This window comes from Rhinoraja longicauda, chromosome 28, assembly GCF_053455715.1.
Source record: "Rhinoraja longicauda isolate Sanriku21f chromosome 28, sRhiLon1.1, whole genome shotgun sequence".
NCBI classification, from domain to species: Eukaryota; Metazoa; Chordata; class Chondrichthyes; order Rajiformes; family Arhynchobatidae; genus Rhinoraja; species Rhinoraja longicauda.
Genome location: NC_135980.1, coordinates 7,304,120 through 7,330,344, shown reverse-complemented (window position 1 = coordinate 7,330,344; position 26,225 = coordinate 7,304,120). Strand labels below are relative to the sequence as shown.

The 26,225-nt window shown below is 45.7% G+C and overlaps 2 protein-coding genes across 3 annotated transcripts in view; both read left to right on the top strand.

Moving 5' to 3' along the window:
- LOC144607165 (transducin-like enhancer protein 4) overlaps window positions 1-26,225 on the top strand; it is a 567,195-nt gene that overhangs the window by 179,835 nt on the left and 361,135 nt on the right. The window lies entirely within an intron of this gene.
- Window positions 1-26,225, top strand: part of plpp2a (phospholipid phosphatase 2a) — a 123,590-nt gene that overhangs the window by 65,965 nt on the left and 31,400 nt on the right. For both annotated transcript variants that reach the window (XM_078423833.1, XM_078423832.1), the window contains exons 3-4: window positions 22,728-22,879; window positions 25,902-26,176. In XM_078423833.1, the coding sequence (XP_078279959.1) occupies window positions 22,728-22,879; window positions 25,902-26,176 (427 nt within the window). The remainder of the gene's footprint in view (window positions 1-22,727; window positions 22,880-25,901; window positions 26,177-26,225) is intronic.

Below are 26,225 nucleotides of genomic sequence, written 5' to 3'. Positions count from 1 at the left end.
AGACGAGGGTCCCGACCCAAAACGTCACCCATTCTTTTTTTTTCCAGAGATGCAGCCTGAGCCGTTGAGTTACACCAGCATTTTATGACGATCTAGATCTAGAGTAGATGTCTATTGATAATCAGCACTGACCCTGAGCCAAAGGGCTTGTTGCAATGTAATATCTTTTAATTAATTAATTAATAACTTTATCCTGCCAACTATGAAGTGAAGGATTGTGTTAGCAGTGGGTGGGGGGGGGGGGGGGGGGGGGGGGAGGAGACGGGTTCGATCCTGACTCCGGGTGCTGTCTGTATGGAGTTTGTATGTTTTCCCTGTGACCTCATGGATTTTCCCCGGATGCTCCAGCTTCCTCCCACATTGCAAAAATGTGCAGGCTTGTAGCTTAATTGGTTTCTATAAATTGTTCCTAGTGTGTAGGATAGAACTGGGGTACAGGTGATCATTGGTCAGCGCGGACCTGGTGGGCCAAAGAGCCTGTTTCCATGCTGCATCTCTACTCTAAACTAAACTAAATTAGTGAGGCGCATGCATTAATGATCTCAAAATGCCCATCTTCTGAAGAAGGGACCCAATGCAAAACGTTGTCTGTCCGTTCCCACAGATGCCTGGTCCGCTGAGCTCCTCCAGTGTTTCATAGACAATAGACAATAGGTGCAGGAGGAGGCCATTCGGCCCTTCGAGCCAGCACCGCCATTCAATGTGATCATGGCTGATCATTCTCAGTCCGTACCCCATTCCTGCCTTCTCCCCATACCCCCTGACTCCGCTATCCTTAAGAGCTCTATCTAATTCTCTCTTGAATGCATTCAGAGAATTGGCCTCCACTGCCTTCTGAGGCAGAGAATTCCACAGATTCACAACTCTCTGACTGAAAAAAGTTTTTCCTCATCTCAGTTCTAAATGGCCTACCCCTTATTCTTAAACTGTGGCTCCTTGTTCTGGACTCCCCCAACATTGGGAACATGTTTCCTGCCTCTAACGTGTCCAACCCCTTAATAATCTTATACGTTTCGATAAGATCCCCTCTCATCCTTCTAAATTCCAGTGTATACAAGCCTAGTCGTTCCAGTCTTTCAACATATGACATCCGCCATTCCGGGAATTAACCTAATGAACCTACACTGCACTCCCTCTTTTGCCCATCTTTTTGTTGGTGTCCGGAACATACATTAAAAATGGAAGGTTACATCCCTGTCAAAACTATACCTGCACATACTCCAACTTCCCCCGAGTTTAATGCTGAGAGTAGATTGAGATGCGGGTCGTTATCTACTGTGCACGAGCCTGAAAGGCAAATGCACATTCAATGTAGGAGCCTCAGATATGGAAATCTTTCTTTTCAGAGGTCTAAACCAGGTGTTGCCCCTGGCCAAAGTCAGTGAATCTCTAACCCTTGGTCATTATTTTTAGTTTAGAGATGCAACGTGGAAACAGGCCCTTCGGCCCACCGGGTCCGCGCCGACCAGTGATCCCTGCACATTAACACTATCCTACACCCACTAGGGACAATTTTTACATTTTGCATTTACCAAGCCATTTTACCTACAAACCTGTATGTCTTTGGAGTGTGGGAGGAAACCGGAGCACCCGGAGAAAACCCACGCAGGTCACGGGGAGAGCATACAAACTCCGTACAGACAGCACCTGTAGTCGGGGTTGAACACGGGTCTCCTGGCGCTGCATTCACTGTAAGGCTGTGCCACCATGCCCTATGTGTTCTATGTGTTCTAATTACTTTGGTAAGGCAGGAGTGAGATAATTACAGAAGGGTAAAACCATTTGGCTTGTAGAGTCCGAGTTATACAGCACAGAAACAATCCCTTTGGTCCATGTTGTCCATGTTGAACAGGTTGCGTTTGGCTTCATTTGGCCCATACACCTCTAAATCTTTCCTAACCGTGTACCTGTCCAAATGCCTCTGGCAGCTGGTTCCATGTATCCACCACCCTCCTCATGGAAACACCCGCCCCTTGAGTCCTCTTTAAACCTTTCTCCTCTCATCGTAAACCCATGCCTTCATAGACTCCCCTACCATGAGCAAAAGACTGACCATCCACCTGGTCTATGCCTCTCATGATTTTATACGCCTCTTAAAAGGACACCGACGGCCTCCTTTACTCCAGGGAAAACAGTCCCCATCCGTTCAGTCTCTCTGTCCTCTTGATGAGCTCTTCGAATCAAATCTGAGAAACACAATTTCCCCGGATGCAGTTCTATGCTGACTATCTCTCATCAGTCCTTGCCTTTCCAAATGCAGAGGAATCTTGATGCATCCACTGGGAACTGGTTCATTCGGAAGTGTGTCTCTGACTCATCTGGATCTGAGGGCATATTTCACAACTTGTTACTGCTTCACACAAAAGACCATAGAGCCCACAGGCACTGTGCGATTATTTATTTTGTTCTGATTGAAGTTTGCCCAAGCCAATTTCCAACCTCCCCTCACCCACAGAATCTATGAGAATCTCTTTTGAATGTTGAAACCTCCTTCCTCATTTATGATCTCCGTGTGAACTTGTGACTGTGTACTAGTGCCAGCAAACAAGGATACCACAACCAAATTGCAGAATATTGTGGATGTTGCCCAGTCCATCACACGCAGACCAGACTTCCCACCATGGATTCCATCTGCACTTCACCAGTCTCGGGACAGTGGCCAATGGCCAACATCCTCCAACCTCATCTACTATATCCATTGTTGAAGATGTGGACTCTTATACATCGGCGAGACCAAACGCAGACTGGGCGATCGTTTCGCTGAACACCTTTGTTCAGTCCGCCTGAACCTACCTGATCTCCTGGTTGCTAAACACTTTAATTCTCCTTCCCATTCCCACACAGACCTTTCTGTCCTAGGTCTCCTCCATTGTCAGAGTGAGCCTAAATGCAAATTTGAGGAACAGCATCTCATATTTTGCTTGGGCAGTTTACAGCCCAGTGGCATGAATATTGATTTTTCTAACTTCAGGTAGCCCCGGCATTCCCTCCCTCTCAATCCCTCCCCCACCCAAGTCATACCAGCTTCTCGTTTTCAGCTAACAAACAGCTAACAATGGCCTGTTTCCTGTATCATCGTTACTTTTTTGCACATCTTTCATTCATTGTTCTTTATCTCTTTACATCATCGCCTATATCTCTTGTTTCCCTTATCCCTAACCAGTCAGAAGAAGGGTCTTGACCCGAAACGTCACCCATTCCTTCTCTCCAGAGATGCTGCCTGTCCCGCTAAGTTACTCCAGCTTTTTGTGTCTGTTTTCTGTTTAAACCACCATCTGCAGTTCCTTCCTAAACAAGACCCTTTATCCCATTGGTTATTTATAACCTCTTCTGCTCTCTCGTGTTGGGCAGAAGGTATAAAAGATTGAAACTACGTAACACCAGATTTAAGAACAGCTACTTCCCCAAGGTTATCAGACTTCTGATTGTTTCTCCCTGTGTTATGGTGCAGTTCCAATCTTCCAGCATCCTTCATTGTGAATTTAGAAGGATGAGAGGGGATCATATCGAAATGTATAAGATTATTAAGGGGTTGGAAACGTTAGAGGCAGGAAACATGTTCCCAATGTTGGGGGAGTCCAGAACAAGGGGCCACAGTTTAAGAATAAGGGGTAGGCCATTTAGAACGGAGATGAGGAAAAACTTTTTCAGTCAGAGAGTTGTGAATCTGTGGAATTCTCTGCCTCAGAAGGCAGTGGAGGCCAATTCTCTGAATGCATTCAAGAGAGAGCTAGATAGAGCTCTTAAGGATAGCAGAGTCAGGGGGTATGGGGAGAAGGCAGGAACGGGGTACTGATTGAGAATGATCAGCCATGATCACATTGAATGGCGGTGCTGGCTCGAAGGGCAGAATGGCCTACCCCTGCACCTACCCCTCCTACTCTACGACCATCGCTGCTCCCCCTCTGTGATTTCTCCTGCCCTCCTACTCTACGACCAGAGCACTTCAACTCCCCCTCCCATTCCCAGTCTGACCTTTCTGTCATGGGCCTCCTCCAGTGCCATAGTGAGGCCCACCGGAAATTGGAGGAACAGCACCTCATATTTCGCCTGGGCAGCTTGCAGCCCAGTGGTATGAACATCGACTTCTCCAACTTTAGATAGTTCCTCTGTCCCTCTCTTCCCCTCCCCCTTCCCAGCTGTCCCTCTATCTTCCTGCCTCCACCTATATCCTTCCTTTGTCCCGCCCCCCTGACATCAGTCTGAAGAAGGGTCTCGACCCAAAACGTCACCCATTCCTTCTCTCCTGAGATGCTGCCTGACCTGCTGAGTTACTCCAGCATTTTGTGCATAAATACCTTTGATTTGTACCAGCATCTGCAGTTATTGTCTTATTATACCCCTGCACCTATTGTCTATTGTCTAATTGACTTGACTTGACTTGACTATTGATTGTTGAACTCATTCTCTGGAACTGTAATGCTACAAGACTAGATTCTGCACTCTCTTTGCACGACCTGTTGTACATGGCTTGATTATACTCGTGGAAAGTACGATCTGATTTAATTGGATTGCACGCAAGTGCAAATGGAAGTTTCTTAAAAGAGATCAGAAAGCTGACACAAATACCTCCTCAAGGGAAATTACGCTCAAGCAAAAGGTACAGACGTCTGAAAGGGCATACCTCCAGATTCAGAGACCGTTTCTTCCCAGGTGTTATCAGGCATCTTAGCAACAACTAAAGAGTGGTCCTGAGCTACTATCTACCTCACTGGAGACCCTTGAACCATCTTTAATCTTTACTGGACTTTATCTTGCCTTAAACATTATTTCCTCTATCATGTATCTTTATACTGTGGAGGAAGGAACTGCAGATGTTGGTTTACACTGAAGACAGACACAAAATACTGGTGTAACTCAGCGGGACAAGCAGCATCTCTGGACAGAAGGAATGGCTGACTTTTAGGGTCGAGACCCTTCTTCAGACATACACTGTAGATGTATTGACTTTCCGCTGACTGGTTAGCACGCAACAAAATCTTTTCACCGTGCCTCAGTACACGTGACAATAAATTAAACTAAACTAAAGCTTTTTACAATAACTCGGTACACGTGACAATAAGAAACCAACACTAATAGTTTTGCTGCTGCGTTAGATTGTTTTCAGTGGAGGCTGATGCAAAATCTAAGTGGAATATTGTGCAAAGTAGGAAAAACTGTGAATTTAATGATTAATTCCTGCTTCATGTCATCGGAGACAGTGGCAATCGTACAGGTATAAACATGAGATAGATTGGAAACAGGGGCCTATTGTGGGACCTGTCTTTTCCCAAAGTAAATATCATCACGGAAATATGTCTCTATTGTTGATTGGTTAATGATACAGAGAAATGTGATGCCTTTGCTAAAGGCCAAGGTTAATTCCCTCATCTCTGTGATTTTTTTCCAGCTTCGCTTAACAGCTTCCAAGTTTTGGAAATGAATCTGACAAGACTGGAAATTATTGTCAGCTTATTTATTTATTATAAGAGCATAAGTAGTAGAAAAAAGGGCCCAGCAAAGAACTGAAGATGTTAGTTTACAAAAAGAAAGACGCAAAGTGCTGGAGTAACTCAGTGGGTCAGGTAGCATCTCTTGAGAATATGGATAGGCGATGTTTCAGGTTGGGATTCTTCTTCAGACTGATAGTGGGAGCAAAGAAAGTTGAAAGAGAGGAGGGGCAGGACAAAGCCTGGCAAGTGATAGGTGGATACAACTGGTGGGGGGGGGGGGGCAGGTTTGATAGGTGGCTGGTTGGTTATGGTCAGAGTTGAAAAGGCGAATCCTAAGAGATAAGGAGAGAAGAGGTGTGAATTGTGAAGCCTGAGGAAGGATAATCGGTGGAAGTGGAGGGGAGAAATTTGTGTGTGTCCAAATGGGGCATGGAAGAGAGGGGGAGAAAAAAATGGCGGGGGGGGGGGTTGTTTGGTAGGTGTGGTTGTTTACCTAAATTTGGAGAATTTAACGTTCATACCATTGGGTTGTAACCTACCCAAGTGAAATATGAGGGGCTGTTCCTCCAGTTTGCATGTGACCTTACTCTGAGAATGGAGGAGGCCAAGGACAGAAAGGTCATGAGGCATAGGTACCAAGATACCCATATCTATTAAGGAAAGAAGACTAGAGGGTATTGCCTTAAGCTGAGAGGGGCAAAGTTTAGTTCAGTTTAGAGATACAGGGCAGAAACAGGCCATTCGTATCACTGAGTCCGCGACTACACAGCAATCACCCTGTACACTAGTACTATCCGACACTCACAAGGGACAATTTACATTTATACCAAGCCAATTAACCTACAAACCTGTACGTCTTTGGAGTGAGGGAGGAAACCGAAAATCTCGGAGAAAACCCACGTGGTCATGGGGATAACGTACAAACTCTGTACAGACAGCGCCCGTGGCCGAGATCGAACCCGGGTCTCCAGTGCTGCAAGGCAGCAACCCTACCGTTACATCACTGTACTGCCCGCTCGTTTAAAGGAGATGTGTGGAGCAGTTTCTTGTGCAGAGAGAGGGTGGTGCGGCTCGAACGCACTGCCAGAAGTGGCGGCACTCGAGGCTTTTGGATAGGCACATGGATATGCAAAGAATGGAGGGTTATGGATCACGTGCAAACAGTATTAGTTTAACTTGGCATGGACATTATGGGCCCAAGGACCTGTTCCTGCGCTGTACTGCTCTCTGTTCTCTGCCCTACCTGAGGCTCGCATAAGGCCCAAATTCAATCTCGAGATTAAAGAACCGATCACTACGACATGGAATGCTCGTGCATGTCCAAAATATTCTTTGCCTTCGCTTTCTCAGGGACTGCAATACCATTTATAGCTGAAACAGATGCAGTGATCTGCAAATGCTATTTGGATGCTGGATGGATTCCATTTACTGAGCTCATGGTTGAGCGGGTTTGTTCAAAGTTCAGGAATGTCGTTCTTACCCGTCTCAATCCAAGCCCCAATAATAAAATCTTGAGGCATTGAACGGTGCAGCACAAGAACGGTCCCTTCGACCCACAATGTCTGTGGTGAAGTTAAACTGATCCCCTCTGCTGCATGTGATCCGTATCCCTCCACTCCCCGCGTGTTCATGAGGCTGTCCAAAAGCTCATAAATTCCGTTATTGTATCACCCTAGAACTATCTGACACTTACAAGGGACAATTTCCATTTATACCAAGCCAATTAACCTACAAACCTGTGCGAGTTTGGAGTGAGGGAGGAAACCGAAAATCTCGGAGAAAACCCACGTGGTCATGGGGAGGGACAAGGGAACAGGTTCAAGGATCTGACTAGTAGAACAGAAAAAGCCTCATCCGTCCGTTTAGTTACAAATCCGATTTATTGGCAAGAGAGAGAATGAAAACAATGCTCAACACCTTAACTCGGTCCGCCTTAACCAAACTGATCTCCCGGTGGCTCAGCACTTCAACTCCCCCTCCCTTTCCCAATCTGACCTTTCTGTCCTGGGCCTCCTCCATTGTCATAGTGAGGCCCAGCGCAAATTGGAGGAACAGCACCTCATATTTCGCTTGGGCAGTTTACACCCCAGTGGTATGAACATTGATTTCTCTAACTTCAGATAGTTCCTCTGTCCCTCTCTTTCCCCTCCCCTTCCCAGTTCTCCCACTTCCCAGTTCTCCCACTGTCTTCCTGTCTCCTGCTGCATCCTATCTTTGTCCCACCCCCTCCCCTGACATCAGTCTGAAGAAGGGTCTCGACCCGAAATGTCACCCATTCTTTCTCTCCCGCGATGTTGCCTGACCCGCTGAGTTACTCCAGCATTTTGTGTCTACCTTCAATTTGAACCAGCATCTTATTACACCCCTGTCTCTAGGCTTTCATTTTCACCCTGGGGCCGAAGGAGAGAAGGTTCTGACTGTCGTAGTTTTAGATCCTTCTATCCCCTCAACCTCCAATGCTTCAGAGAAGACAATCCAAATTTGTACAACCTCTTCTTTTAACTATTACCTTCTAATCCAGAAGCTGAAGCAACCTAGTACTACTTCTCATAAGTTCAAAAGTGATAGGAGCAGAATTAGGCCATTCGACCCATCAAGTCTACTCCGCCATTCAATCATGACTGATCTCTCTTTCCCTCCCAACCCCATTCTCCTGCCTTCTCCGCATAACCCCTGCCACCCATACAAATCAAGAATCTTATCAATCTCCACCTTAAAAATATCCATTCACCTGGCCTCCACAGGTTTCTGTGGCAAAAACTTCTCGGGAGTTTTTCTTCCCTATTTTTGTTTTCTAAACTGCTTGAAGGCTGTTGGCTTGAAATTTTGATAAGACCAGTTTGTTATTTTGCCATCTAGAAAAATAGTTCTTGAATCAAACCTCCATGGTTTATTTCCAAAAGTAATTTGAGCCTCTGTATATCCTTTGGGGCAAACCAATACACTTTAATGCCAATGAAATGTTTTGAAGTGTTCTGATGTAGTAATGAAGAAAAGATGGTGACCAATTTGTGAACAGCAGGCCCCCAGTAGGGGCAAAGTGATAATTATCAAGCTATCCAGAGTTGTGATGAGAGGGGAATGTAGCTAGGACTCTGCGGAACACTGTTGGTTGCTCTTCAATGATGCCTTGATCTTTCATGTCTACTTGGTTCTACACCATTTGGGCCACAGCTTAATGTCTCATCCAGGAGATGATACCTCTGACAGTCCAGCACTTCTTCAGAACTGCAGTGGAGCGTCAGCCAAGATCCCCAAGCTCTTCAGCAATCAGGATGAGCAGTGGTGGAGTTGCTGCCTTACAGCATCAGAGACCCGGGTTCGATCCTGACTACGGGTGCTGTTTGTGAAGAGTTTGCATGTTCTTCCTGTGACCATGTGGGTTTTCTCTGGGTGCTCTGGTTTTCGTCCACATCCCAAAGATGTGTGGGTTTGTAGGTTAATTGGCTTCTGTAAATTGCCCCTAGTGTGTAGGATACAACTAGTATATGGGTGACCCTAGTGTGTCGGATAGAACTAGTGTGCGGGTGACCCTAGTGTGTCGGATAGAACTAGTGTATGGGTGACCCTAGTGTGTCGGATAGAACTAGTGTGCGGGTGATCGCTGGTCAAGCCTGTTTCCATGCTGTATCTCTAAACTAAACTGAACTAAATTAGTAAGGACACGCATTAAACCTGCATCTTTAGCCTTCATGTTCAGCACCTGAGCCGAGGAATTCCCATACACTTACAGGCTAGGCTGTGTGGGTGGCAGTTACAACGAGGTGCCAACTGCCAGTTCAGTCCGTGATTAAGTGTTGCAACCTTCAGTTGTATTAAATGAACATTTCTTTGGGTTCTGAGCAGTATGACACAATAGTTGGGTCAGCAGTCAGGATTGGGATTGCTGGTAGCAATGGCCCAGAAGGAGCAATGTGCTGGGTCAGAAGTGTGGGCTTTGGGACCAGGGTCAGGTATGAATGGGAGAGAAAGGTTGCTGTGATGGGTTGCTGTGGCAGCGAGATTTGTTCTGATGCTATAGGGGTAGCAGGGGACGAGGGGATTGAGCTCTGGTGCTTGGTTGGGAAGGAGATTAAAGTGTTGGGGCTGATGATTACAATGGTAATGAGCTGCTAAATGGTAAAACATGGGCTTAGAGGTCCTGATCTGTTGGACTTCAGCATCTTGGTGTGGTGTCGAGGTGGTGAGCATGTCCAGGCTCTCGGACGTTTGATGAGTTGTTTAGTTTAGTTTAGAGATACAGCGTGGAAACAGGCCCTTCGGCCCAACGAGTCTGCACCGACCAGCGATCAATGCACATTAACGCTACCCTACACACACTGGGGATAATTTTACATTTACACCAAGCCAATTAACCTACAAACTTGTGCGTCTTTGGAGTGTGGGAGGAAACCGAAAATCTCGGAGAAAAAACCCACGCAGGTCACGGGGAGAACGTCCGAACTCCCTACAGACAGCGCCCGTAGTCAGGATGGAACCCGCGTCTCTGGCGCTGGAAGGCAGTAGCTCCACCGCTACGCCACCGTGCAGTCCCTGTTTTCAACATATCAGTGGGCTACTTTCTGGTCCTCAGAAAGGAATTGGGAGTCATCAGCTGCTGGGAAGGAGAGGGGGTAAATCTAAAAAGATGGAGTGTGCTGGGCCTTATCCAACAGGAATTCTTGTCCAGCAGAGTGTTGGGAAGAACTTGGGAGTCTCCAACATTGAATGCTACTGGGATAAGAAGGAACAATGTATGTATGATGTCAGGAGTGCAGGGGGGAAAAAAAACTGTTGAAAGTCTAGGGTGATTCTGAAATGATTGTCATTCTTGGAATATTTTTTTTATTGTTGCATAATGTATCATAATATATCATATTATGTAAAATAATGCACGATATGATTGAACCTCAGTATGGATTTTTGGGCATGAAATGATTTCATGACTGGGCACGAATCTAGAAGCTGGCAGTTCAGCAAGAACTCGTACACAAGTCTATTTGAGCAAGAACCCGGCCCTTCGGCCCACTGAGTCCATGCCGTCCATTACTTACCCGTTCTATGTTATTCCAGTTTCTCGTCCCCTTCCGACACACTGGGGGAAGTTTACAGCGGCCAATTAATCTACAGCGAATGCAGCGCCGGAGACTCAGGTTCGATCCTGACTGGGTGCTGCACTGTAAGGAGTTTGTACGTTCTCCCCGTGACCTGCGTGGGTTTACTCCGAGATCTTCGGTTTCCTCCCACACTCCAAAGACGTACAGGTATGTAGGTTAATTGGCTGGGTAAATGTAAAAATTGTCCCTAGTGGGTGTAGGATAGTGTTAATGTGCGGGGATCGCTGGGCGGCACGGACTTGGAGGGCCGATAAGGCCTGTTTCCGGCTGTATATATATGATATGATATGATATGATACAAACCCGCGCGATTTTGGGGTGTGGGAGGAAATCGGAGGACCCAAAAAACCCGGCATGGACACTGGGAGAGCGTGTAAACTTCACACTAACAGTACCTGAAGTCAGGATTGCACCCGTATCCCTGGCGCTGTGAGGGAGCAGGTGTGTGTGTGTGTGAGTGTGCGCGCATGTGTATGTGTGTGTCCATATATGTGTATATGTGTGCCTATATATATGTGTGTGCGTGTGTATATATGTGTGTCTATACAGTATATGTGTGGGTATATATATGTGTGTGTGTATATATATATATATATATATATATATATATCAGTCTGAAGAAGGGTCTCAACCCGAAACGTCCACCCATTCCTTGTCTCCTGAGATGCTGCCTGACCTGCTGAGTAACTCCAGCATTTTGTGAAATAAATACCTTCGATTTGTACCAGCATCTGCAGTTATTTTCTTACACTGTATATATATGTGTGTGTGTATATATATGTGTGTATCTCTGTATATGTGCATATATGTATGCATATTATGTATGTATATATCTTTTATATATATACTAGTTATGTATGTGTATTATCATATCATCATATCATATATATACAGCCGGAAACAGGCCTTTTCGGCCCTCCAAGTCCGTGCCGCCCAGCGATCCCCGTACATTAACATTATCCTACACCCACTAGGGACAATTTTTACATTTTACCCAGCCAATTAACCTACATACCTGTACGTCTTTGTATGTATATTATATGTGTGTATTATATGCACACACACACAGACGCTATTGATGAGCTGGACTAGCTTAACAAGACAAATTTTCCAATTTCCGGCCAGCTGTAGAGACTCGTTCATCATCTGCATTTGGAACCAGTGTTATCCCTCTGTAGTATCTCGGGAGAGAAGGAATGGGTGACGTTTCGGGTCGAGACCCTGCTTCAGACTGAAGAAGGGTCTCGACCCGAAACGTCACCCATTCCTTCTCTCCCGAGATGCTGCCTGACCTGCTGAGTTACTCCAGCATTTTGTGAATAAATACCTTCGATTTGTACCAGCATCTGCAGTTAACTTCTTATTCCTCTGTAGTCTTCTGTTTGGTGGCTGGCTCATGGACAGCTGCTGCCCTGGGCATATCAGACCACACGTAGTCATCTCCAACCCTGTGAATTAACTTTGATACCCCTTGGCCTTCCAGCTGTTAAAGCCATCAGTGGAGCACTTTTGCATGTCCAAATAAATGGTCTCTCCCTAGACTTTCCCAGCGCCTGTGAAGCCACGTCTAGCTAAGGAAGATGCAGCAACATGCAAATGCCATTTGAGCACTGGATTGATTCCACTTACTGAGCTCATACTTGTGTAGGTTTGTTCAAGGTTTGGGAATGTGTTTTTTGCAGATTGGTTTTGTGGCTTCAGAGAGTTGTTTACGATGCTGTGTGGAATTGGGCACGCAGAGCATAGAATCATTTGGAAGAAATTGTGGTAATGACTGCATGGGATCAGTGGCAGTGACAGCAACTTGGAGGACGTTGATTAAACCTCCTTGGCTAAGATCTGTGTCCCAACTGCACTGGCTTGAAGCATGATCCACCAGTGGATGCAGGGCAGTGATATTGTCTTGCCAAGCAAGGGATACAAGTCAAGTCAAGTCAATTTTATTTGTATAGCACATTTAAAAACAACCCACGTTGACCAAAGTGCTGTACATTTGATTAGGTTCCAATAGAAAAAAAAAATGAAAACATACAGTAGCACGCAAACAGTTCACAGCGCCTCCTCAATGAGCCTCAAATGCTAGGGAGTAGAAATATGTTTTGAGCCTGGACTTAAAGGAGTCGATGGAGGGGGCAGTTCTGATCGGGAGAGGGATGCTGTTCCACAGTCTAGGAGCTGCAACCGCAAAAGCGCGGTCACCCCTGAGTTTAAGCCTAGACTGTGGGATAGTGAATAGCCCCAAGTCGGCCGATCTGAGGGACCTGGAGTTAGAGAGGGGGGTTAGAAGATTTTTGATGTGGGGGGGGAGTGTCCATTTAGGGCTTTATACGTGAATAGGAGGAGCTTGAAGTTGATTCTGTACCGTACAGGGAGCCAGTGGAGAGAGGCCAGAATCGGGGTGATGTGGTCCCTTTTACGGGTACCCGTCAGGAGTCTCGCTGCGGCGTTTTGGACCAGTTGCAGGCGGGACAGGGAAGATTGGCTGATCCCAATGTATAGGGAGTTGCAGTAGTCTAGGCGGGAGGAAATGAAAGCGTGAATGATTTTTTCTGTGTCGTCGAATTTGAGGAAAGGTTTGATTTTAGCTATGGTTCGAAGTTGGAAGAAGCTGGCTTTTACCACAGCGTTGACTTGCTTATCAAATTTTAATGCAGAGTCAAATATCATGCCGAGGTTTTTGACATGCGGTTTGACTAGGCAGGATAGGCTTCCAAGACTGCCTGTTATCAATTTGATGGAGTCGGGGGGGCCGAATAGGATGACCTCAGACTTGCTCTCATTTAATTGGAGGAAGTTCTGTGCCATCCAACATTTTATGTCCTCAAGGCAGTGTGAGAGGCTGTTTAAATTTGACTGGTTGTTGGGTTTCAGGGGGAGGTAAAGCTGAGTGTCATCGGCATAGCAGTGGAAAGAAATGCCGTGCCTTTGAATGATTTGGCCAAGGGGGAGCATGTATAGAGAAAAGAGAATGGGGCCTAGGATTGAGCCTTGTGGAACTCCGCAGGAGAGGCTAGCTGGAGCAGAGGAATAACTGCCTATGTTGATGGCGAAACTCCTATCTTTGAGGTACGAAGCGAACCAGCTCAGGGCAGTGCCATCAATGCCAACCGCGTACCGGAGATGGTCAATAAGGATGGTGTGGTCCATTGTATCGAATGCTGCGCTGAGGTCGAGAAGGAGCAGGATTGCACAGTCGCCGGTGTCGATGGCGAGAAGCAGGTCGTTGTGTACCTTCAACAAGGCAGACTCTGTGCTGTGGTGGGCTCTGAAACCTGACTGGAAACTTTCCAGGATGGTGTTTTGGTGCAGGTAGGGCACTAATTGGTTAAGGATTGCCTTTTCAAGGACTTTTGACAGGAATGGCAGTTTGGAAATGGGTCTGTAGTTGCTAGGCAAAGTGGGGTCTAGGTTAGGTTTTTTCAGTAGGGGCTGGACCACTGCGTGCTTGAAACTGGTTGGAACAGTGCCAGTGGCCAGAGAACTGTTGATAATAGAGAGGATGCTGGGACCAGCTATTGCAATGACATCCTTCAGAAGGGCAGTGGGGGCAGGATCAAGGGGGCAGGTTGCAGGTTTCATAGCGGAGATAAGCTTTGCAAGGGAGGATAGAGTGACGGGTTGGAAGCAGTCCAATTTAGATGAACAGACTAGTGAGGCAGCGAGGTCACGGGTGGGAGGGGAAATGTTCATTCTAATATTCTCAACTTTGTTGGTGAAAAATTTAGCGAATTCTTCGCACTTAGCAGGGGACCCAACTAAGCTGGTACTGGGGGCGGGACATATGACAGAGGTAATTGTTCTAAATAGGACCTTGGAGTTATGAGAGTTTTTGGAAATAAGGTCGGAGAAGTATTGTGCTCTAGCAGACTTTACTGCTTCCTGGTATTTGAGAAGAATTACAAGGGCGAATTACATCAGACCTAAAATGACGGGAAGTACATTAAAAGACCTCCTGGCTTCTTGAAGCTCCAGCTTTGAACCCTAGACTGTGTCTCATGAGTAAAATTTGGGCCCCTTATCTGAGGAATGATGTGCTGGCTCTGGAGAGGGTCCTGAGGAGGTTTACAAGAAATGAATGAGTTAACATATGATGAGCACTGGGCCTCTACTCGTTGGAGTTTAGAAGGTTGAGAGGGGACCCCATTGAAACTTACAGAATAATGAAAGGCATAGATAGAGTGGATGTGGAAAGGATGTTTCCACTGGTGGGAGAGTCTAGGACCTGAGGTCATAGCGTCAGAATTAAAGGACGCTCTTTCAGAAAGGAGGTGAGGAGAAACTTCTTTAGTCAGAGGGGTAGTTAATCTGTGGAACTCATTGCCACAGAGGGCTGTAGAGGCCAAGTCAGTGGATATTTTTTAAGGCAGAGATAGACAAATTCTTGATTAGAACGGGTGTCAAGGGTTCTGGGGAGAAGGCAGGAGAATGGGATTAGGAGGCAGAGATCAGCCATGATTGAATGGCGGAGTGGACGCGATGGGCAGAATGGCCTAATTCTGCTCCTGAAACTTGTGAGCTAATGTCAGCTGGGACGATTTCAAAGTTGACGTCGGAAATCATTTTTAGAAAAAACATGTGGAACGGCTTTTTTTCACATTGATTTATATCCAGTGATTGACTATGAATTTAGGAATTATGCCATCTGTCAGGTAGCATCTGTGGAGAGGGGAAACAGAGTTAACATCTCAGTCTCATGACCTTTTATTGCAATGTGTTTCATTCGATCTCCCCCCCCCCCCCCCCCCCCCCACAGTGCTGCTGAAACCAAATGAGCATTATCTAATTGTATTTCTGATTTTTAGCAACTGTTGTTTTATTTTTGCTGAAGCTGAAACAGGAGTAAACACTTCAGACCTACTATGCCACGTTTTTGAGATTGCAACTGAATTAAAACTTGATTTAATTTGACATTTCAATTCTTTCTCACCCTAGTCATCTACACCCCACAGTTCTCTTTATGCTCCAACCCCCAGCCTGGCCGTGTGTTCACCAACCACCCTGCAAATGAGTTAACTGAGGCGATTAATCGATCCTGCTGAATTTGACTATGAATTTGTCCTTGGGTTCAAAAAGCAAGCTGCTTAATCTCTTGGTTTACAAGGTCTTCCAAGTTGCTTTGGCTGTCTTGAATAGTCTTCCAGATGTGGAGCCAGCTTGCTTAAAACAGCTACACAAATCTTCAATTCCCCCACCAGCATTTGTACTTTGCCAAGCAGCCTCAACAGTTGTGTTTTTTTTGGATAACGTATTTATTGCATGAAACATTCCCAAACGTGAACCACAAAAGGAGATACTGGAACAAAGAGGAGTCCTCTCTCAGGAGCAAGAGAGATAGACAGATAGATTTGAGTTTTAAAATATTTTTTTTGAGTGTGCCACCTAGTTAGCTGAAGGGTCGAACAAAGAAGGGAATGCACAGGGGCCCAGAAGCAAAGGAGTGTGTGTGTGGAGGGTCACAGAGCTGGAGGTGATTGCAGCCTTGAGGAAGGCTGAAATCCCAGAAGGCACGGTAGCGCAGCGGTAGAGTTGCTGCTTTACAGCGAATGCAGCGCCGGAGATACAGGTTCGATCCTGACTATGGGTGCTGCACTGTAAGGAGTTTGTACGTTCTCCCCGTGACCTGCGTGGGTTTACTCCGAGATCTTCGGTTTCCTCCCACACTCCAAAGACGTACAGGTATGTAGGTTAATTGGCTGGGTAAATGTAAAAATTGTCCCTAGTGGGTGTAGGATAGTGTTAATGTACGGGGATCACTGGGCGGCACGGACTTGGAGGGCCGAAAAGGCCTGTTTCCGGCTGTATATATATGATATGATATGATATGATTGTAAACATGGCAGGCAACTGGTGAAGGCAGAACAAGGGAGTGCGATAGTTTATTGTTTTAGGGATGAAGCTAGACAATGGATGCAAGTCAAATCTGCTGGGTTAGTTTTTCTTACGGGGGCCTGAATTTATCCTGTCATATATGTCTTTGTTAAGGAGCACTGTACAAATACTCTTCTGTCGATTATGTTTTTAAGAGTCTTTGAAGAGCACTCCAGCAAATACAAATGCTTTGAAATGTTGTCAATGTAAATCATGAAGTGTATCCAAGATAAATGATTTCTTCATGCGGCCAGCGTTTCCTGTATCCTGACTGCGTTTTGTTCCTTCTGAATATTTTTTTGAGTTGGTTTTTGGTAATACTTAGCAGCCTAATCTCCACCCGCTCAATGGCTTAATGCCCTCCATTGTCACAAATAACCCTTTGCACTGAATCCAGACCATCGATTTGTTTTATGTTGTACATATTAACGATTTGTTTTATGTTGTACATATTAACCATTATGTTTACATATTCTGTTGTACTGCAGCAAGTAAGAATTTCATTGTTCTAGCTGGGACATGTGACACTTGAATCTTGAAATTAGCCAGGTGATTTCTAATTTCAAGATTCAAGTGTCACATGTCCCAGCTAGAACAATGAAATTCTTACTTGCTGCAGTACAACAGAATATGTAAACATAGTACACAGTAATTAATAATAATAATAATAGTCTATTGTAGTTCAGAGCTTATTTGAGGTTGTAGTGTTTAATAGCCTGTTGGCTGTAGGGCTTGAATTTGCATTACAGTAACTAATTATTTTTTTAGTGATAGGAGCAGAATTAGGCCATCTGGCCCATCGAGTCTACTCCGCCATTCAATCATGGCTGATCTATCTCTCCCTCCCGCCTAACCCCATTCTCCTGCCTTCTCCCCATAACCCCTGACACTTGTATTAATCAAGGATTAATACAAGTGTCAGAAACTGGAGACTGCATTGTAAAAATACATGAAAATAACATTGAATAATGACTTGCCTTTTAATTCCCAGCCTGCTATGTTACAGCTGCTTGTATTCTCTGACGGATGCCCTTTTTTCTTCCTGTAATACTTTGGTTGGCCTCTCCTTTCTGATTCCAATCTTGGACTGAAATGATTTATTTGCGATCTCTCTGCTTCTGGGCCAAATCACACCGATACTATGGTGGATGTCAAAATCGGAAAGATCTCCCACTGGGGATTAATGTGTCTCGTTGGTTGTATCGTTGCCCTTGCGTCAGCAGATAGTTGATTCAAGCACATAATTACCTAATCAGTACAACGCTAAAGGATCAACGCACTGTTGGAGATGACTCTTGGGAATGAGTTAGAACAACAGAGAATGGTACTGCACAGGAGAGGGCCATTTGGCCCACAATGTTTGTGCCGAACATGGTGTCAGGTCAAACTGATCTCATCTGCTAGTACATCATCCACATCCTGCTATTCCCTGCACTTCCATTTGCCTATCCAAAAGCCTCTTAAATACTCTATCATATCTGCCTCCACCACTGCACCTGGCAATGCATTCCAGGTCCCCACCACACACTGTGCAAAAACAACTTGCCCCGCACTTCACAGTTAAACCTTCCCCTTCTTGCCTTACAGCTGTGCCCTCTGTGCGTATCAGAATTCAGAATCAGAATCAGAATTACCTTTATTTGTCATCCAAAAAACAAGTCTTTTGGCCGAGATTTCGTCACCCACAGTCCAACAATAAGAGCAATAAAATAAGCAATCACACAACCACAACCAACACAAAACAACAACAAAAAAGAAACATCCATCACAATGAGTCTCCTCCAGTCTCCTCCTCACTGTGATGGAAGGCCAGAATGTCTTTTCTCTTCCCCTGCCGTCTTCTCCCGTGGTCAGGCTGTTGAAGTTGCCACGTCCCAGGCCGCGCCGGACGGTGAAAGGTCCGCAGCGGGCCGACCCAAGCCCTGCGATCCGGGGGGATGTTAGACATGTTAGAGCTCTGTTAGACATTAGAAATGTTAGACATTTCCAGCCGGAGAAAAGAGTTCTGGCCATGTCCCTTGTTGTTACCTTGCCAGTCCCCCTGGAAAGCTGTCCCTGGTTATCCGACCAATATTCTGCCCTCTGAAATGAATTTTTTAATTCGTATATCTCTTCACTATTTGTGATAGCGTGTTTGCATCAATTGGTGTCTGCCTAATCAATGATCCTCACTTTAAAATATCAATAAAATGGCCTACTTTTCAGAAACCAGACTCCCCACTGTCGATTCCATCTACACTTCACGCTGCCTTAGGAAAGCAGCCATCGTAATCAAGGAGACGCGAGGAAATGCAGATGCTGGCTTAAAAAAAAAAGACACAGAGTGTTGGAGTAACACAACGGGTCAGGCAGCATCTCAGGAGAACGTGGATAGGTGATGTTTTGTGCCGCGACCCATCTGAAGAAGGGTTTGACCTTAAAATTCATCTATCCATGTTCTCCCGAGTTACTGCCTAACCCGCTGAGTTACTCCAGCACTTTGTACCTTTCATGGTGATCAAGGGCCTATTCCACCCCAGCCGTCCCTCCTTCTCCCCTCCTCCGTTAGGCAGAAGATGTAAAAACTTGAAAGCTCCTACCACCAGACTCAGGAACAGACTCTTCCCCACAGTTACCAGTCAACTGAACAGTTCTGCCATAAGCTAGGGCCCAGCCCAGAGCTTCCAACTTACCTGATTTGTGGACACTGGACTTTTTCCTCTGGAACTGTAACAATGTTATAAAGCTATATGTGTGGGAAGGAACTGCAGATGCTGGTTTAAACCGACGATAGACACAAAAAAGCTGGAGTAACTCAGCGGGACAGGCAGCATCTCTGGAGGGAAGGAATGGGTGATGTTCCGAAGATGAGTTTTGACCTGTAACGTCACCCATTCCTTATAAAACTCTATCCTGCACTCTGGTATTTTTCTCTTTGCACTTCCTCTTGTACTTGTGTGTGGTTTGATTGTACTCGTGTATAGCATGATCTGACTTAATTGGATAGCGCACGGCACGGAGGTAGAGTTGCTGCCTTATAGCGCTTGCAGCGCCGGAGACCCGGGTTCGATCCCGACTATGGGTGCTGTCTGTACGGAGTTTGTACATCCTCCCCGTGGGTTTTCTCCGCGCTCTTCGGTTTCCTCCCACACTCCAAAGACGTACAGGTATGTAGGTAAATTGGCTTGGTAAATGTAAAAATTGTCCCTGGTGTGTGTAGGGTGGTGTTAATGTATGCAGGGGTCATTGGTCGGCATGGACCCGATGGGCCGAAGGGCCTGTTTCTGCTCTGTATCTCTAAGCTAAACTAAACGCATAAGCAATAGCTTTTCCCTGCATCTCGGTACATGTGAAAGTAATATACCAATACTAAAACCTTTATTAGTCATAAAGAGTTTTGGGATATTAGGTGTTGTGTAAGATGATATCCATATGAAAATCTTTAGCTGGCATTTTTGTTTTAACCGATTGGGTGCTTTTACGTCAGTTCTGAAAGTTAATGTTGTTCCATCTATTTGTTCATGGATGGTCATTGGAAAGCCACCATTTATTGTCCACCTTTAAATAGTTTCCCCAAAGATTTAAAGTTAAATTTAAGTGAAAAATGTCCCGGTGGACCAGACAAGAGAAGAATGGCTGGTTTTCTCAGTCAACGAACTGACATTTTGAAGACAACCTGAATAGTTTGTACTATCGGGGTGGCGCCAACAATGGCGGCCTTGCCAACAATGGCGGCCTCGTCAACAATGGCTGCCTCGCCAACAATGGCTGCCTCGTCAACAATGGCTGCCTCGCCAACAGTCTGTCTGTCCCTTCTTTGTTGTTTTTAATAGTATGTGTTAAATGTATGTTTTAGTGTTCTTTAACTTGTTTTATGTGGGGGGTAGTTGGGGGAAACTTTTTAAAATCTCTTACCTCGACAGCGATGCAATTTCTTTTTCCGTATTGTACCTCCGTCCGCACTGCTGCCTAACATCGAGGAGTTGGCGGCCTTTGCTGGAGACTGACTTCGAGAGCTCCAAATGCGGGAGCCTGTGCCAGGGATCGACCTCTGAGCTCCAACCACGGGAGCCTGTGGACTTTAACATCGTGGAGCTCGCGGTCTCTTTTTAGAGGCCGACTTCGGGAGCTCTAAGCCACAGGAGCTTCGACCGCCCCGACGCGGGAGTTTCGATCGCCCCGACGCGGGGGCTTCGACCGCCAGCTGCAGGAGCTTTGTTTGCCCCGATGAATGGTTCGACTGCCGCGATCGCAGGAGAATAAAGAGGAAGAAGTTTGGACTTTATTGCCTTCCATCACAGTGAGGAATGTGGGGAATCCGCTGTCGTGGATGTTTATGCTAACTTTTATGTAGTTGTGGGTCTTGTTGTTTTTTTTGGTATGGCTGTATGGTAATTTGCATATCATTGTACCTTAATTGGTACACGTGACAATAAAAGACCTTTGAAACCTTTGAAGCGGCACGGTAGTGCAGCGGTAGAGTTGCTGCTTTACAGCGAATGCAGCGCCGGAAACTCAGGTTCGATCCTGACTACGGGTGCTGCACTGTAAGGAGTTTGTACGTTCTCCCCGTGACCTGCGTGGGTTTTCTCCGAGATCTTCGGTTTCCTCCCACACTCCAAAGACGTACAGGTATGTAGGTTAATTGGCTGGGTAAATGTTAAAAAAATTGTCCCTAGTGGGTGTAGGATAGTGTTAATGTACGGGGATCACTGGGCGGCACGGACTTGGAGGGCCGAAAAGGCCTGTTTCCGGCTGTATATATATGATATGATATGATAAGTGCTGGAGTAACTCAGTGTGTCAGGCAGCATCTCTGGAGGAAAGGTTTCGGGTCAGAACCCCTCTTCAGAATCTGTCTATCTTTCGTATAAACCAGCATCTGCAGTTCCGTCCTACACACTGAATAGTTTGTCGTTGAATTTGCTTTTTAAATTCCTAATTTATTTAATTGCTTGTCATTAAGTTGGTCAGCTGGCAAGGTGCAATGTGAACTTGTGTCAAGGGACCAATAGTCTAGGTTTTATGGATACCAGTTCAGTGATTTAACCTCGACGCAGTAATGCCGCTCCATCGTTCAACCCAAATTCACACTCTGTCAAATTAATGTGCATCAGTTTGACTTTGATTGGAGTGAGTTTGACATAAATGTGAGTTATATTTGGCATTGGAGCACAAGCTTATACCCAAAGTAACTTAAGGCTCCCCGGGGAAGTCCTCGCGTTCATTTTTGGCGTTGCTCGGCTCCTGGTTCCCACTTCTCACTCCCAGGTTTAACATTTGTGGAGACGCAAGAAACTGCTGTTGCTGCAGAAACGCAGCGGGTCAGGCAGCATCTGTGGAGGGGAACAAAAAGACACACAGTGCTGGAGTAACTCAGCGCGGCCTGATCCGCTGAGTTACTCCAGTATTTTTGTGTCTTTTTTTGTAAACTTTTTCTGTAAACTCTTTTTTTTTTGTTCCTCATTTCCACATCGGTAGAGGGAAATGGACAGATGAGATTTACGATCGGGACGTTTGCTCAGATTTATTGTCGGATGATATTTCGGGTCAGCGCTCTCCTTCAGTTTGAAGAGCTGCCCCGATTCAAAACGTCATCTGCATCAGGAAGGCTGAAATATTGTCATGGATGCCAGTCACCCCGGCCATTCCCCCTTCTCTCTCTTCTACCTTCTGGGAGAAGATACAGGAGCTTGACAATTCGGACATCCAGACTTAAGTACAGTTTCTTCCTCATTACTATCTGATTCTATCACCACCTTTTGGGCGGCACAGTGTTGCAGCGGTAGAGTTGCTGCCTTACAGTGCCAGAGACCTGGGTTCCATCCTGACTTCACTGGTACTGTTTGACCTGCCGAATTTCTCCAGCACTGTATTTTGCTTACCATTTAGTTAAGAGATAACAGCTCTTCGACCCACTGAGTCGGTACCGACCAGTGATTTTTGCACACCAACACTATCCTACACACACTGGGGACAATTTACGATTATACCAAGCCGATTAACCTACAAGCCTACGTCTTTGGAGTGTGGGAGTAAACCGGAGATCCCGGAGAAAACCCACGCAGAGAGCGTACAAACAAGCACCCGTAGTCAGGATCGAACCCATAAGGGTCTCTAGCACATAAGGCAGCAACTCTACTGCTGCACCAAATTGCAATTTGTGCAATTGTTGTATCCTTCTAGACAGATAATTAGTGTAGGCAGCTAATTGTAGGAACTAATAGTGTGTATCTCATCACCGAGTCTGACGAGATGACAATGTGTGAATGTTCCTGTCTGATCCTTGAAAGAATGGCAGTGTTGCAGAACCTCTTTGACATTCTTTTACTTTTGTGTATCCTTTCCACAGCATCGTTACCATTTGTCATATTGTCCTTGCAAGCGAAGCCAAGAATACGGGGATTCTACTGCAACGATGACAGTATCAAATATCCATTCAAAGAGGACACCATATCCCACTGGACAATGGCAGCAGTTATTATTCCATCCTGCATCATCATTGTGAGTGAAATAAGTTATCTCCAACTGACTATCACCAGTAGACAAATCTTAAAATAAAATGTTCGTTGCCAGACAATATTTGAAATGGAGGTTAATCCACGACTTCTTTTAGTTCAGTGGCATCAATTTGTAAAGTGCTAAATCAACTGAATCATCCCACCACAACCAGAGAGCAGTGCAGAACTACTATCTACCTAATTGGTGACCCTCGGACTATCCTTAATCGGACTTTGCTGGCTTTACCTTGCACTAAGCGTTATTTCCTTAGTGTATCTAATAGTGTATCTAATCTATGCACTGTAAATGGCTCGATTGTAATCATGTATTGTCTTTCTGCTCATTGGATAGCACGCAACAAAAGCTTTTCACTGTACCACTGTAATCCAAGCTGAACTAAAGATAGACACAAAAATGCTGGAGTAACTCGGTTGTTCAGGCAGCATTTCTGAAAACAAACAGATCGGTCTTAGCTCTGCTACGAACTGCTATTGTTTATATTAGCAATAAACATTTTATTGTTTATATTAGCAGTAAAATGGTAATGATGGTAATAATGCCCCTTTTGTAATAGCAATTGATATTTGCAATTTGGGCTCTCTTGTCAAGAGTATTTAATTAACAACATATTTATCAACAACAGAACGATGAAATTCTTGCTTGCTGCAGCTTAACAGACCCGTAAATGCAATAACACATGGATAATATATAATAGTCAATAATACAATAAGGTAATAACCATAAGACAAGGAAACCATAATCGTGCAAAACCGAAATCCATAGTGCAACCAAAGACACGATCCATGGAAGATCATAGTTGCTGAAGTTAGTGTCGTGTTGTGTCCAAGATCCCGATGGTTGTTGGGAAGAAGCTGTTCTTGAACCTGGTGACCATGGTTTTCAGCCTCCTGTACCACCCTCTTGATGGTAGAAGTGAAATGAAAGTATGGCCAGGGTGAGGTCTTTCCACAGAGGCTCTTTGACTGACTGAGTTCTTCCCTCCTTTTCCATTTATTTTTGTGACTTGATAAGGTTGTCGTAATTCAAAGTTCACTTTAACATTACCTGTGTCCTACTACTTCCTCCATCTCTCATTGCTTCTCTGCTTTGATTTTCCCACTTTGCCAAAAATCTGCTGACAATCATGCTTGTTTTAAGAGAACGTGTCTCCCTTTGGTCAGAAGAAAGTGTCGCTAGCTGAATCAAAATGAACAAAATGAGGCATCAGCATCTTCTGGAGTCCAATGGTAGGACATTTGCTGGGCTCCAGAATGTAAATGGGACCTGGGAGTCACAGCCCGAGGGAGGGAAGAAATCATTAGTTTAGTTTAGAGATACAGCAAGGAAAACAGGCCCTTCGGCCCACCTTGTCCGCGCCGACCTGCGACCCCCTCACATTAACACTATCCTGCACACACTCGGGGCAATTTACCATTATACCAAGCCAATGAACATACAAACCTGGACGTCTTCTGAGGAAACCGGAGATCCCGGAGAAAACTCAAGCAAGTCACGGGGAGAACGTACAAACTCCGTGCAGACAAGTACCTGTAGTGAGGATCTAACCCGGGTCTCTGGTGCTGTATGGCAACAACTCTCTCTCTATGCCACCACCACTGTGCCACCGTGCCACCCAAGTTTAGTTTAGTTTAAGATCTGCCTGAACCTGCAGAGAGTGTTGAATCAGAGCCTCGTCTCCTTCCATCCTGTCCATCTCCACCATACGTTGCATCAGGAAGGTTAGAATATCGTCAAAGACACCAGTCACCCTGGACATTCCCCTTTCTCTTTCTTCTACCTTCTGGGAGAAGATACAGAAGCTTGAAAACTCGGACATCCAAACTTCAGTACAGCTTCATCCTCACTGCTATCCGACTGCAGCACCTCTTTATGGACGGCACAGTGGGGCAGTGGTGAGATGCTGCCTCACAGCCCCAGAGACCCGGGTTCAATCCCGACTACAGGTGCTCTGTGTATGGAGTTTGTACGTTCTCCCTGTGACCACGTGGGTTTTCTCCATGTGTTCCGGTTTTCTCCCACATCCCAAAGATGGGCAGGTTTGTAGGTTAATTGGCTTCTGTACATTATCCCTCGTGTGTAGGATACGACTAGTGCATAGGTAATCGATGGTCGGCACAGACTCAGTGGGCCAAAGGGTCGGTTTCCACGCTGTATCTCTAAACGTCCTAAAAATCTGCACGTTCTTGGGATGTGGGAGGAGACCAAAGCACCTGATGCGAAGCAGCCCAGTGGTAGAAACATAGAAAATAAGTGCAGGAGGAGGCCATTCAGCCCTTTGAGCCAGCACCGCCATTTATTGTGATAATGGGCAATAGAGCTGCTGCCTTGTAGTACCAAAGACCCGGGTTCTATCCTGACTACGGGTGATGCCTGTGCAGAGTTTGTACATTCACCATGTGCCCGCGTGGGGTTTCTCTGGGTGCTCCGGTTTCCTCCCACACTCCAAAGACGTGAAGGTTCTGTAGGTTAATTGTCTTTGGTAAGGATTGTAAATGTTCTCCAGTCTGTGGGATAGTGCTAGTGTGCGGGGATCGCTGGTTGGCGTGGACTCAATAGGTCAAAGGGCCCGTTTCTGCGCTGTATCTCCAAACTAAACTAAAATAAATATACAGTTGTCAATAATACATTAATTGATAATAATCAGTAATACTAAGTCTCCAGAACATAACAGTGCAAAACTGAAGTACATAGTGCAAAAGAGCTCACAGAAGATTATTCACAAATTGCTGGAGTAACTCAGCAGGTCAGGCAGCATCTCGGGAGAGAAGGAATGGGTGACGTTTCGGGTCGAGACCCTTCTTCAGTCTGAGGAAGGGTCTCAACCCGAAACGTCACCCATTCCTTCTCTCCTGGGATGCTGCCTGACCTGCTGAGTTACTCCAGCATTTTGTGAATAAATACCTTCGATTTGTACCAGCATCTGCAGTTATTTTCCTATACTCAACAGTAGATTGTAGTCACTGAGGAAAAGGTTGCATCTCATCTCTCCATTTGCTTTGTTTAGATTACTGTCGGAGAGGCAATAATGGTCCGGCTGAAGCATCTGTACTCCAGATCAGAGTTCAACAACTACGTTGCTGCCTTGTACAAAGTGGTGGGCACCTTCACGTTCGGTGCGTTTGTAAGCCAATCATTGACGGACATTGCTAAGTATACCGTGGGGCGTCTCCGACCAAGCTTTCTGGCGCTGTGCAAGCCCAACATGTCGCTGGTGGACTGTTCGCAGTATGTCCAGTTGGACGTTTGCACGGGTTCCAACGTCGATATTACTGAGGCAAGGTACGTAGCTCACCGTACGTAGCTCAAGGTACGGGGCGGCACGGTGGCG